Here is a 14,390-nt window from a genome sequence, read left to right as displayed (position 1 = left end):
CACACTCCCCTCTGGTTTTTATAGTCAGTCCTCTTCCTGGCACTGGAATTCGGGGTTGGGTATCTGGTTGAGGCTGGGGACTCTTACTCCTCAGGGGGGACCTCTGCAGCCAAGTTATCCCTCCCAATTTTATTTATTTTTAAAGAATAATTTATTGATTTTTTTAGAGAGAGAGGAAGGGAGAAGAGAGAAACATTGATGGGAGAGTAACATCGATTTGCTACCTTCTACACACCCCCTACCGGGGGTCAAGCCAGCAACCCAGGCATGTGCCCTGCCCGGGACTCAAACCAGAAACCTCTTGGTGCAGGGATGATGCCCAACTGAGCCACACCAGCCAGGCCATCCTTACTGATTTAAAGCTGCCACATGTGGTTGTGAGACCAGCCCGTTCTGCATCTCTGCCCCTCCTCTCAATCTTGGTGTGGCTTCCTCTTTAAATCCCTAGGACTTTCATTCAGCTAGATTTCAGGGGGTTCTGAATGATGGTTGTTCTGTATTTTAGTTGCATTTTTGATGCGGGTATGGAAGGACTCGAGTACCACACTTACCTACCATCTTCACTGGAAGTCTGTTTTTTTTTGTGTTTTTTTTTTTTTTTTTTTTAAGTTTTCTTCTCTCTGCATAGTCTTGGATTCCTCAAAGTTGTTTTTCCTCTTGAAATGTTTATCATGAGTCTGATTATCCCTGGTGTCCATTCACATTTCAGAATAAGATGTTAAAAAGATCGATTGGAATTTCTGTGTAAGTGGGGGAGTGGGTGTTAACCACAGGCTTTAGTTAGAAGTATCTTTAGGTCTTTTGTTTATGGGCTTTGGATTTCTCATCTCTGAAGTCTTTCTGCTTTCAAGTTAAAGACCTGACTGTTAACATGCTGAGAATTGGTTAGGGAAAGACAACTTGAAAAAGTCTTAATATTCAGTATGCAAGCTTTTATATACACAGTGTTCCCCAGAGCAATTATAATTTTATCTTTTCTTGAATGTAAAGGATGAATCTTTGTCTGAGGGAGTAGTGGTGGGGACTTAATTGTCTCTCAAAAAGACTTTCTAACAACTAGAATCACTTCTACTTTTAAGATAGCTAGTAATACTAATTCCTAAGCTGTTTGATAGTTCTGCAATACAATTTTGACTGATTCTTAGCTTTCCCCACTGAAAGTCTGGCAATGAGCCCTTTTAAATAATCTGTTGAATCAGTTATTCCATCTATTTATCAGAGTCTAGAATTTAGTTGCTAAGGTCTCCTCTCCTATTCTTTTTGAGCTTATTTATTTTTTCCTTCCATGGACCCTGTGTGTGCCCTGCTGGAAAACTTTTTTTTCTTTAAATATATTTTTATTGATTTCAGAGAGGAAGGGAAAGGGAGAGATCGAAACATCAATGATGAGAGAGAATCATTAATTGGCTGCATCCAACATGCCCCCCACTGGGGATCGAGCCCACAACCCGGGCATGTGCCCATGACTGGAATCGAACTGAGCCAAACCAGCTAGGGCAAGAACTTACATTTTTAAAATGATATTTTACTGTCCCACTGGTATCAGGAGGAAGTAGAGGTACATCACTAAATATATTTTTTGTCAAGGAAATACAAGTACAAATCAGAAGATGAGTCTTATAGTAATATAAGGGAGACAGACACATAGAACTCAAATGGCAGAATAACAATGAAGCAGTAAGTTAGATTCCATTATCATGAAGTTAGACCATCTTCAATTAGTTTTCCAGATACTTACCGGGCATTTGTAATCTCTAGATCTTTCATGTTTCAGTGTGTGCATTATAAGCGTGTATCTTCTCTGAAAAACCATTCCACAGTCCCCACATTTATGAGATGCTTCTTCTTCAGTATTCTCTTTAGCATCCCTTTTTGGCTGTTTCATCTTTTTTCCTCTTTGAACTAATTTCTGGGCTACCTAAATAAGGGATAGAAAACACAGTCTAAGTAAATATTAATCATTTTTAAGTCACGAATCATAAATATTGCAAATTCACATATCTTATTATACTGGTATTTAAAACTTGTAAGTTGCTTTCCTATACTTATCCTCCACCCCATAATTTTCTCCATAGGTATAAGTTTATCCATAAAATGCTTTCAAATTTAAGCTAAAACTACAAATGCCAACTCTTCATCATACCTGTTGAACTGCTGACTTGGGAGTGGCTTTTCGTTTCTGAAGTTTTTTCTCCATTCCTTTGTGTAGTCGAATATATCCCCCTTCATTAATAGAACGCTGTCGAAGCCTGCTTCTGTAAGTATCATCATCAGGGCTGAGGTCTGTCTTTGCAACTAGATTTTCCTGATCTTTTAAAGACTGGCCAAGGTTCTGCCTATGCTCTGGAATGTCTTCATCACAAATATCCTCATTTGATGTATCATTTCCCGTATCACTGTTTTCTGGAGAGCCATTGATTACATTCTCTTTGGAAAGTTTAGGATAAATATTAGAAACTGTGCTACCTTCTCTGCTGTTTAAAGTTTCTAGTTCTGTCTGGTTGTTTTTTGTTACTAAATCAACAGACTCCACTTCAGGATGAGAACCAGGTGCACAGTCTGTAGGTGAAGGTGGCAGAGCAGTTTCAGCCTCTGCGGAGACCTGGGGCTCAGACTGCTGTCGGAGCTCTCCATGCTGCTCAGCTTCTGGCACTTCTCCATTCACCAACAGTACAATTTCACAATCCCCAAGGTCAGTAGGTAAAGCTGTAGTGGTTCCCTCATTGTTAACCACAGGAGGTGCTGTACCTCCGTTTTGTTCTGGTAAGTCCTGGGTAGATGCAACTGTTTGTACTTCACCCTTCTTATATACCGTTAGCTGCTTCTCTTCCATTAGTTTATGTACACTTTCACAGATTTCTAAAACTTCTGACATGAAGAGATGCCGAGCCAAGATGGCTACATCAGCCATGCTACAGAAATCAAAACTTAGCACAGAAGTATAGGCAAATTCCAGTAAAGGCAGGAAGCTTGCTTTACAGAAACCTGTATGAAACAAGATAGATGGGGGACAAAAAAGTCAAATCACCACTAACACACCTTGTAAGAACAATTAATACATGATTATGACAATATAAAATAAAATATAAAGGCAAACATGACCATTTATTCTGCAATTAAACACCCTGGATTTGTTTTTGTGTTCTGGTTGCTTATTAAGCCTTGACTAACTCACTTCTATAAGCCGAGTCTCTCAATACCTAAAATAGAAAATAATATCAGACTTACTACCTCAAAGAGTTGTTGTAAGGCAGTCATTTTCAAACTGTACTCCTTAGAACCCCGGGGGTTCCTCAAATTCCCCTCAAGAAACAGCTGCTGGAGAATGGAGGGTAAAAAAAGAGAGGGATGCAGGTGAGTAGGCAGGGTTCAACCAACTTGTCTCCTAACCTCACTTCATATGTATAGCTGTATATTTTAATAGAAGTCCATATAAAAAATTTATTGTGAACAATGAGTTCTACTACTAAATATTTAAAAACAAGATATAAGGCAGGAGGTTAGCAAAATGTTTCTGTAAAGAATCAGATAATTAATAGTACAGGCCATAAAATGTCTGTAACTACTCAACTCTGTCATTATGGCTAGAAAGAGTAGTCATAGATAATACATACACAAATGGGTGTGGCTGTGTTCTAATACAGCTTTATTTATAAAAAATAAATAAATAAATAAAAACGAGGGAAAGGAGGATTGGGCTATGGTTTGCCTATTCCTGGTCTAAGGAATAAAATAATTACTGTACACATGAGGCATTACATTCCTATTTTATGTGAAAAAATAAGATCAGTTTATTTCTTTCCTAACTTCTTTTTTGAAAGTACTTCACTTTCAAAAGCCATTTTAATTATATTCATGATTCAAAAATCAGAAAATTAGTGATATGTCTAACTCCATCTCCATAACCAGTATTTTTAAGAATTTGTATAGCTTTCCAGAGTTTCTTTATAAAGTCAAGCAAATACTCTTTTCCTTTTTTTACGAGGTATCTTATTACACTCTACTGTACCTTACTTTTCATATATAATAATTTATCTTACAGAACTTCTTAAAATATTTTTTTAATTAATTTCAGAGAGGAAGGGAGAAGGAAAGAGACAGAAACATCAATTATGAGAGAGATTGATTGATTGCCCCCCACCAGGGACCGAGCCCAAAACCTGGGCATGTATCCTGATTGGGAATCAAACTGTGACCTCCTGGTTCGTAGGTCGACGCTCAACCACCGAGCCACACTAGCTGGGCTATCTTAGAGATCTTTTATTAAAATATAGAGAGCCAGTCCTAGCCGGTTTGGCTCAGTGGATAGAGCACAGGCCTGAGGGCTGAAGAGCCCAGGTTTGATTACCATCAAGGGCACATACCCAGGTTGCAGGCTCCATCCCCAGACAGGGGGGTGCACGAGGCAGCCGATCGATGATTCTGTCTCATCATTTATGTTTGTCTCTCTCTCTCTCTCTCTCTCTCTCTTCCTTCCTCTCTAAAATCAATAAAAATATATATTTTAAAAAATATAGAGCACCAAAGCAACCTTTTAAAAACACACATTTGCTGCGTTATTCAGTTTTGACTCAAGCTACATAAAATGCTGTCCTTTTACATAGGCAGATGGGGTACACAAGTATACATGGAAGTCATAAACTGTGAGATACATCAGGATCAGGTTGAAAATCTGATCATTATCATCATGGCTATTTCTGCCATTCCTATGAAAGCTGTAATTAAATAGGCTATAACCATATTAATCCTGCTATAAATTATGAGACCAAGTTAAATAAGCTTGAAGAAAGAAGGAATATTTCTCTTTTTTTTAAATATATTTTTTATTAACTTTAGAGAAGGAGGGGGAGGGGAAGAGATAGAAATATCAATGATGAGAGAGATTCATTGATTAGCTGCATCCCACACTGGGGATCAAGCCTGCAACCCCAGCATGTGCCCTGACCAAGAATCGAACTGTGACCTCTTGGTTCATAGGTCAGCGGTCAAACACTGAGCCAAGCCAGCTGGGTAGAAAGAATATTTCTTTAAAAAACACACACATACAAACAAAATAATGTATATTGGTCTTACACCTACTATCTTTTTAATTTCTAAGTTTGAAGCCATAAGAAAATTTTTCCACAAAAGAATTAACACTGTTCCAAATAATACTTTGACTATCTAAAACCATTTTTTCAAAGCTACAAGTTATGTTTATTGTAAAATACTATAAGACAGCCCAGCTGGCATGTCTCTGTGGTTGAGCATCGACCTATGAACTGGGAGGTTGTGGTTTGATTCCTGGTCAGGGCATATCCCTGAGTTTCGGACTTGATCCCCAGTGTGGGGCACAGCGGATCAATTAATCTCTCTCATCATTGATGTTTCTATTTCGCTCTCCATCTCTCTTTCTCTCTGAAATCAACAATAAAATATCTTTTTTTAAAAAAGAATCACTTTAAAAAACTACTATAAAACACACACAAAATAAGAAAACAAAAATAAAAAATCACTCATAATCTTAACATTAAAAGACAGATAATTTTGGTATTCTGTTTTTACATACACATATACACACTCTGTAAATGAAAAGGAAACGGGTTATTTTGCAAGATGAAACATAGATGTAAGAGAGACATGTTGGTTGGTTGCCTCCTGTTCACACCCCGATCTGGGTTGAGCCTGCAAGTGAGATACTTGCCCTTGAGTGGGAATCGAACCTGGGAGCTTGTTTTGCAGGCTGATGCTCTAACCACTGAACAAACCAGCCAGTGCTTCTTTTTATTTTATTGATTTTAGAGGGAGTGGAGAGGGAGAGGGAAAGGGAGAGAAACATGGATTTGTTGTTCCACTTATTTATGCATTCAATGTTTGATTCCTAACTGGGATCAAACCTGCAACCTTAGCTATGGGGATAATGCTCTAACCAACTGAGCTACCAAGCCAGGAAATTTTATATTATGTGCTTTTATGAAAATTAAAAAATTTTTTAAATAGACAACATGCCCAGCTAGTGTGGCTCAGTGGTTGAGCATTGACCTATGAGCCAGGAGGCTACGGTTCTATTCCGATCAGGGCACATGCCTGGGTTGCAGGCTCAATCCCCAGCGTGGGGTGTTCAGGAAGCAACCAATCGATGTTTTTCTCTCAAATCAATGTTTCTCTCTCTCTTCCACTCTCCCTAAAAACCAATGAAAAAATATCCTCGTGTGAGGAGTAACAAAAAATTAAATTAAAATTAAATTAAAAAGTAAAGTAAAATATAAAACTAAACCATACACATAAAAAATAAATAAATAAACTTATGACAGGTACTTCCACATCCAGCATACAGTATGGTAGACTAAGATGCCCTGAAGGGCCCATATACTTGAAAAATACTAGATTAAAATATTTTAAATTATTATTCTAAATATACTCAGTGCCCCACCAAATTAAGCCAAGCTTAATTTAGCACTTTGATAGTCATAAAAAAACCTCAAGATGAGAATTTAAAGTGGTCCCAGACTGCTAATGCCCTCAGTATCTAAAGAAGCAAATGCTTTTCTAGAACCATCAACTTAGGACTCAAAGAGTTCCCATAAAATTCTAAAGAATATGAGTTCAGTATATTTCGGGTGTTGTTTTTTTTAAGTCACAAAGAAACAAGACACAATGAACAAAAGTTAGTAGAAACAAACAGCATAAGTCAAACCAGCAAAGAATATATGTATTGCTATGATCAGACATGAAAAACAAAGGGTAGCATACCAGTAGAAAAAAGATAACAAAAAGTAGCTCCCTAAAAATGATAATCTGAACTAAAACTAAAAAGAACGTCTAAAATGGAAAACATAAATTTAAAAACTCAATTAATTTCATAGCAAATCAGACACAGCTAAAGAGTAAGTGAACTAGAATTTTTCAGAATAATCTACAAAGAAATGAACAAATTATAAAAGAGAGATTAAGAGACACAGAATATAAAGTGAGAATATATCAAAAAGTTTAAAGAACCTTAAAATAATATAGCAAAAGATATGTAAGGCCTTTGTTGGCTAAATCTAAAAAACTTTATTATAGTCTCTATCAAAATACATTTTTTCTTTTTGTGGAAGTTGAGGAGCTGCTCTGACAGTTTATATGGAATAGCAATTGGTTCTAAATAACTAAAACTCACCTGAATAATAAAGGTGGCAAGCTTTCCTTATTATCATAAAGCTAAGGTAATTAAGACCAAACTTTAAGAGTGTAGAAAAGCCCTGGAGGGTGGCTCAGTTGGTTGGAGTGTTGTCCCATACACCAAAAGGTTTCAGGATCAATCCCCTGTCCAGGTGCCTATGGGAGGCAGCCTCTCTAAATCTCTCTCTTTGTCTCTCTACCCCCCTTCCTCCCCCTCTAAAAATCCACAGAAACATGCCCTCAGGTGAGGATAAAATTTTTTTAAAAAAGAGTGTAGAAAGAAACAGCCAATAGATTAGAGTAAAACCTAGAATCAGTACCAAATACACGTGGAAATTTGTTTTCTTTTTTCTTTTTCCTTACCTAAGGATATTTTTCCACTGATTTTAGAGAGAGTGGAAGAGAGAGGGAAAGACAGAGAGAAATATCAATGTGAGAGAAACACACTGATTGGTTGCCACCTGCATAAGGCCTGACCAGGGTCTGGGCCGGGGAGGAGCCTGCAACCACAGTACATGCCCGTGACAGAAATCGATCGAATTCAGGACCCTTTGGTCCACAGGCTGACGCTCTATCCACTGAGCCAAACTGGCTAGGGCAGAAAATTGTTTTCTAAGAGAATTTGCATGATCTTTGGGAGGAAGAGGATAGACTATTCACTAAATAGTTCTGAGATAAGTGGTGACCAAAATGGGGAGGGAAATAATATCAAACACCTATCTCATACTAATATTCCAAATAGATTAAAAATTAAACATAAAAGAAAAACTAGAAAAGTGTAAAAAGACAATGTATGAAAATATCTATGAGTAGGAAAGAATTTTCTAAAGTATAAACAACATAAAGAAAAATACTGATGAATTAAACTACATTAAGCTAGGTAATTAAAAAAACAGATATACTTTTTTTATAAAGTATTTTTATTTCTTAAAATATATTTTTGATTTCAGAGAGGAAGGGAAAAGGAGAGAGAGATAGAAACATCAATGATGAAAGAGAATCATAGATTGGCTGCCTTTTGCACGCCCCCCACTGGGGATTGAGCCTGCATCCAGGGCACGTACCCTGACCTGGAATCGAACTGTGACCTCCTGGTTCATAGGTTGACACTCAACCACTGAGTCACACCAGCCAGGCACTGCATACATCCTATATAATAAAAGGTTAATATGCAAATTGACCAAACGGCAGAATGACCAGTCGCTATGACGCACACTGACCACCAGGGGGCAGACGCTCAATGCAGGAGCTGCTCCCTGCTGGTCAGTGTGCTCCCACAGGGGAAGTGCTGCTCAGCCAGAAGCCCCGCTCATGGCTGGCAAGCACAGCAGAGATGTCGGGAGCCTCTCCTGCCTCCGTAGCAGTTGGACATCCCCCAAGGGCTCCTGGACTGCAAGAGGGTGCAGGCCAGACTGAGGGACACCCCCCGCCGAGTGTACAAATTTCGTGCACCAGGCCTCTAGTATTTTATAAACAATCTTTATCTATTTAGTATTTAAAGCAAATGAGAATTTTTTAATGTCTCCACCTACTATTGGCTTACATATTTGCTTAGCAGCACTAGCTGGTTTGGCTCAGTGGATAGAGTGTTCGCCTGAGGACTGAAGCGTCCTGGGTTTGATTCTGATCAAGGGCACATGCTCAGGTTGTGGGTTCAATCCCAGTAGGGAGAGTGCAGGAGGCAACCAATCAATGATTCTCTCTCATCATTGATGTTTCTATCTCTCCCTCTCCCTTCTCTGAAATCAATAAAAAAATATTTTTAAAAAACAAAACAAATGTGCTTAACATATATAAAAATAAGTATATGGAATGAAGAATAAATGAGGTATTTTTTTAATACAGAGGTTGTATTGCAGTTATTTGGGGGCAGACATTTAATTTACTACAAGTTACTGGGAAACTGGAAAAGAAAAACACTCATATGCTTTTTTCTACTTCAGATGCAAGAAAGACAGAAAAAAAATTCCAAAGCTAAAATATAAAAAGACTATCTCTGTAATGAGTTTTATTAAGATGGCCCAGTATAAGGAGTATTTTCTCCTGAGTCACCAAACCCAGAAAAAAGCAAACTCCACTAATCTAGAATGTAATACAACTCTATGCTCTATAAAAGTTTTTGCTCACCATTGTATCCCCAGAGCCTACATTAGTTCATTACACACAGTACATGATTAATAAATTTTTTAAAAAATATGTTTTTATTGATTTCAGAGAGGAAGAGAGAGGGAGAGATACAAACATCAATGATGAGAGAGAATCATTGATTGGCTGCCTCCTGCACGCCCCCACTGTGGATCGAGCCTACAACCTGTGCACGTGTCCTGGCCGAGAATCAAACCGTGACCTCCTGGTTCATGGGTTGACGCTCAACCACTGAGCCACATGAGTCAAGTTTTTATTAATTAAGCACATATAAGAAAAAAATGTATGTGCAGAGAATCGAAGATGGCTGCTGACGGGAAGGCAGACTGCAAGATAGTGTGAGAGAGAAACGCGCACACGGAAGCTGGAGAACCTGGGGAAGTCTGCGCCTAGAAAAATCCGTGGCTGTTGGGGCTGGCGTGATCCGTGAATGTGGAAGGGGGTCCGCAGAGCTGCTAACAGAAGGGAACTCTAAAAAGCTACCCATTTTGATCTGGGCGCAAAATGATAGCCTAAAAATTTTAAAAGTGTGCTGGCTGCATAGACCCAAGGGGAAAAAATACTGCACAGACTTGCGCGCAGCCCCGGAGTTCACACACTTACTCTGACTCTCTAATTTTTTTTCCTCTTTGAATCCTTGCCTCTGATTGCTGGGCCCAATACATAGGATCACCCAATTGGGGACACTCTAAGAGACTGCAAGGGAAAGTTGTTTTTCTGGAACCTGGGGATCAGAGCGGGGAATAACCATCAGAGAACCAACTCTGGGGCAACCCACTCCCCCAAACCGGTATTAAGCGCCACAGGGAAAACAAAATCTAAACAATAGCTAGAGAGTACCTATAGACCTGGAGGTCAATCCAGAAACACTGCCACCCAGGGGTTGAATCACAAATTGACTCTTGTGTAAACGTAAACACAAATAAACTGCCAGCTTAAAAATCAGGACTGGCTTACAACACTGAGGAACAGTGGAACCCAGGGAATTTCAATACTGTACTGACTAGGAAACAGGCGTGCCAAACAGAAGAGTAGAGGAAGTGAATGACCTTCACTACTGCACATTTTTATTTTTTTCTTCTTTTACTTAAGAAACTAAATTTTTTTTCTTTTTTCCTCACTTGATTTTACCTTTTTAATTATTACATTTTTATTTTCAATCAGTATTATTACTACTACTATTTTACCTTTTTTTTAAAAAAAGTGTCCTTTTATTTTATTTTTATTTTACTTTGGAATTAGTGTTCTACATTCTGTTGTCATCTTTCCTTTAGCTTCATTTTACTCTTATCTCAACTTTACTTTTACGCCATCACTCTCTTCCTCACTTTTCCCCTCTTGTTGTCCTGTTTCTCTTACCCTATTCCTGCTTTAGGTTTTCCCTATTCCTTCTTTTTACGCCGTTAAAATTTCACCCTACTTATATATCTAATTTCCAATCCCCTGCTCCAAGTCCATACACACCTCTCTCTTCTCTTTCTTAACTATCCAAAATTTTTTTTCTCTCTGTCCTTTTGTTGTTGTTTGCTGGATTGTTGATTATACCGATTTTTTTATGCTTGTTTGTGGGATTGTTTCGCTTTTTCTTTTTGTTTTCTTTGTTTTGTTTTTTGCTTCTGTTTTCCCTCGCCTCACTTGACATTAGTTGTTGTTTGTAGTTTGCTTTCATCTCCAGGTACTTGTTGCTGGCATGTGTTGGGATTAGTGGCTGTTCTATTGGAGTCTTCTCCACATATATGTAGTTTTTTCCCCTCTTCTTTCTTATTTTTTTTTCCTTTTCCCAATTTTATTTATGCACTCCTTTTTTTTCCCCTTCTTTTTTTCTTATCCTCTAATTCGCCTTTCTCTGGCGGTCTCCTTTATTTGGGGTTATTAATATCGTGAATACATTTGTGTTCAGTGCCTTGTGCCTTGTTGTGTTGTATTTTGTGCCTTTAAATCAACGCAGCAGAGAGAGAACTACATGACCAGAAACGCAGAGAAGAGAGAACATGGGGAGACAAAGAAACAGCCCACATATGATAGAAAAGCAGGCATCACCAGAAAAGGAAGTAAATGAAATGGAGGCAAGCAACCTGTCAGAGAAAGAATTCAGAGAAATGGTCATAAGGTGGATGAAAAGAATGGAAGACAAATTTCACAATATGTGTAAGAACCAAGAGGAAATGAAGAAGAATCAAGAAGAAATGAAAAAAGACATCGCTGCTGTAAAGAACTCAATAGAAAGCATCAAGAGTAGACTAGAAGAAGCAGAGGACTGCATCAGTGAGCTAGAAAACAAGGGGTGCCAGAAGGAGAGGAAACTGAGCTAGGAATAGAAAACCTGTCTCAAGAAATAATGACAGAAAACTTCCCTGATATAGGGAAGAAAAAACCCACACAAATCCAAGAAGCTCACAGAGTCCAAAGCAAAATAAACCGCAAAAGACTGATGCCAAGGCACATTATAATTAAATTGGAAAACACCAACGACAAAAGAAGAATCTTAAAAGCAGCCAGAGAGAGACAGAAAGTTACCTACAAAGGATCCCCCATCAGACTAGCGACTGATTTCTCAACAGAAACACATTAGGCAAGAAGGGAATGGAATGAAATATACAAAGTCATGCAAAGGAAGGGTCTGAATCCAAGAATACTGTACCCAGCAAGGCTATCAATCAAAATTGAAGGTGAAATCAGGAGCTTCACAGACAAAAAAGGATTAAGGGAGTTTATTACCACCAAACCAGCAATGCAAGAAATGCTAAAGGGTCTGCTGTAAAAAAAAAAAAGAAAAGAAAAATAGAAAAAAAAAGAAATAGGAAGTGAAGGAGAAACACAGGGGTAAAGAATAAAAATGGCGACAAACAAGTACCTATCAATAATAACTTTAAATGTAAATGGATTAAATGCCCCAATCAAAAGACATATGGTAACAGATTGGATAAGAAAACACAACCCATATATCTGCTGTCTACAAGAAACCCACCTCAGAAAAAAAGACGCACACAGACTGCAGGTGAAGGGATGGAAAAAGGTCTTCCAGGTGAATGGAAATGAAAAAAAAGTGGGGGTTAGCAATACTTATATCTGACAAATTAGATCTCAAAGTGAAGGACATAAAAAGAGGTAAGGAAGGCCACTTCATAATACTAAAGGGAGCAATCCAACAAGAAGAAATAACTCTGGTAAACATATATGCACCCAATACAGGAGCACCCAAATACATAAAAAAAACTCCTGGAGGATATCAAGGGAGAGATTGACAGCAATACAATCATAGTAGGAGACTTTAATACCCCACTATCACCATTGGACAAATCCTCTAAACAAAAATCAGCAAAGAAACATCAATCCTAAATGACTCACTAGACCAGATGGAATTAATTGACATCTTCAGAACATTTCACCTCAAAGCCACAGAATATACATTCTTCTCAAGTGCACATGGGTCATTTTCAAAGATAGACCATATATTGGGTCACAGGGAGTCTCTTCAAATTCAGGAAGATAGAAATCATATCAAGCATCTTCTCAGATCACAGTGGCATAAAACTGGAAATCAACTACAATAAAAACAATCCAAAAAAATCAAACACATGGAGACTAAATAGCATGCTATTAAACAATGACTAGGTTACCAGAAAGATCAAGGAAGAAATAAAAAACATCATGGCAAAAATCGAAAATGAAAACACAACAATCCAAAATCTACGGGACACAGCGAAAGCAGTCTTGAGAAGGAAGTTCATAGCTCTACAAGCCTACTGCATAAAACAAGAAACAATGGTAATAAATTACCTAACCCTACAACTCAAAGAGTTAGAAAGAGAGCAACAAGAAAAGCCCAGTGAAGCAGAAGGAAGGAAATAATAAAGATCAGAGCGGAGATAAATGACACAGAGACAAAAAAAAAAAAAAAACACAATAAAAAAGATCAACAAAACCAGGAGCTGGTTCTTTGAAAGGATAAACAAGATTGATGAACCTCTAGCTAGGCTCACCAAGAAGGCAAAGAGAGAGGACCCAAATAAACAAAATCAGAAATGAAAGAGGAGAAATAACAACAGACCCCACAGAAATACAAAGGATTGTTAAAAAATACTATGAACAACTATATTCCAACAAACTGGATAACCTGGAGGAAATGGACATATTCCTAAAAAAATATAACCTTCCAAAACTCAATCAGGAAGAATCTAAACATCTCAATAGGCCAATAACTATGGAAGAAATTGAAGCAGTCATCAAAAAGCTTCCAGCAAACAAAACCCCAGGGCCAGAAGGCTTCACAGGGGAGTTTTAACAAACATTCAAAGAAGAACTCTCCTCCTTAGACTATTCCAAAAAATTTAAGAGGAAGGAACACTTCCAAGCTCATTCTATGAAGCCAGCATCACCCTAGTACCAAAACCAGATAAAGACAACACAATGAAAGAGAATTATAGGCCAATATCCCTCATGAACATAGATGCCAAAATCCTCAACAAAATTCTAGCAAATCGGATCCAGCAGTACATCAGAAAGATCATACACCATGACCAAGTAGGATTTATCCCAGGAATGCAAGGATGGTACAATATCCGCAAATCAATAAACGTGATACATCACATAAAAAAATTGAGAGATAAAAATCACATAGTCGTATCAATTGATGTAAAAAAAGCATTTGACAAAATCCAACACCCTTTCTTGATAAAAACTCTCAGCAAAGTGGGAATAGAAGGATCATTCCTCAACATAATAAAAGCCATATATGATAAAGCCACAGCCAACATCATACTCAATGGGCAAAAACTAAAACCATTTCCCCTAAGAACAGGAACAAGACAGGGATGCCTACTCTCACCACTCCTGTTCGACATAGTACTGGAAGTATTAGCCATTGCGATTAGACAAGAAGAAGAAATAAAAGGCATCCAAATTGGAAAAGAAGAAGTAAAACTGTCCTTATTTGCAGATGACATGATATTGTACATAAAAAACCCGAAAGACTCCATCAAAAAACTATTAGACTTAATAAATGAATTGGACAATGTAGCAGGATACAAAATTAACGCCAGGAAATCTATGGCATTTCTTTTCTTTTTTTTTTTTTTTAAATATATTTTTTATTGATTTTT

At 37.8% G+C, this 14,390-nt stretch overlaps 1 protein-coding gene across 1 annotated transcript in view; it reads right to left on the bottom strand.

Moving 5' to 3' along the window:
* ZBTB11 (zinc finger and BTB domain containing 11) overlaps positions 1 to 14,390 on the bottom strand; it is a 58,173-nt gene that overhangs the window by 32,791 nt on the left and 10,992 nt on the right. The window contains exons 4-5 of the mRNA XM_080655693.1: positions 2,144 to 2,985; positions 1,739 to 1,918 (exon numbers count right to left, since the gene is read on the bottom strand). Of these exons, the coding sequence (XP_080511819.1) occupies positions 1,739 to 1,918; positions 2,144 to 2,985 (1,022 nt within the window). The remainder of the gene's footprint in view (positions 1 to 1,738; positions 1,919 to 2,143; positions 2,986 to 14,390) is intronic.

This window comes from Plecotus auritus (genome assembly GCF_963455305.1).
Source record: "Plecotus auritus genome assembly, chromosome: 2".
Lineage (NCBI taxonomy): Eukaryota > Metazoa > Chordata > Mammalia > Chiroptera > Vespertilionidae > Plecotus > Plecotus auritus.
Note: the sequence above shows the minus strand (reverse complement) of the source record. Positions and strands in the feature narration are given on the sequence as shown.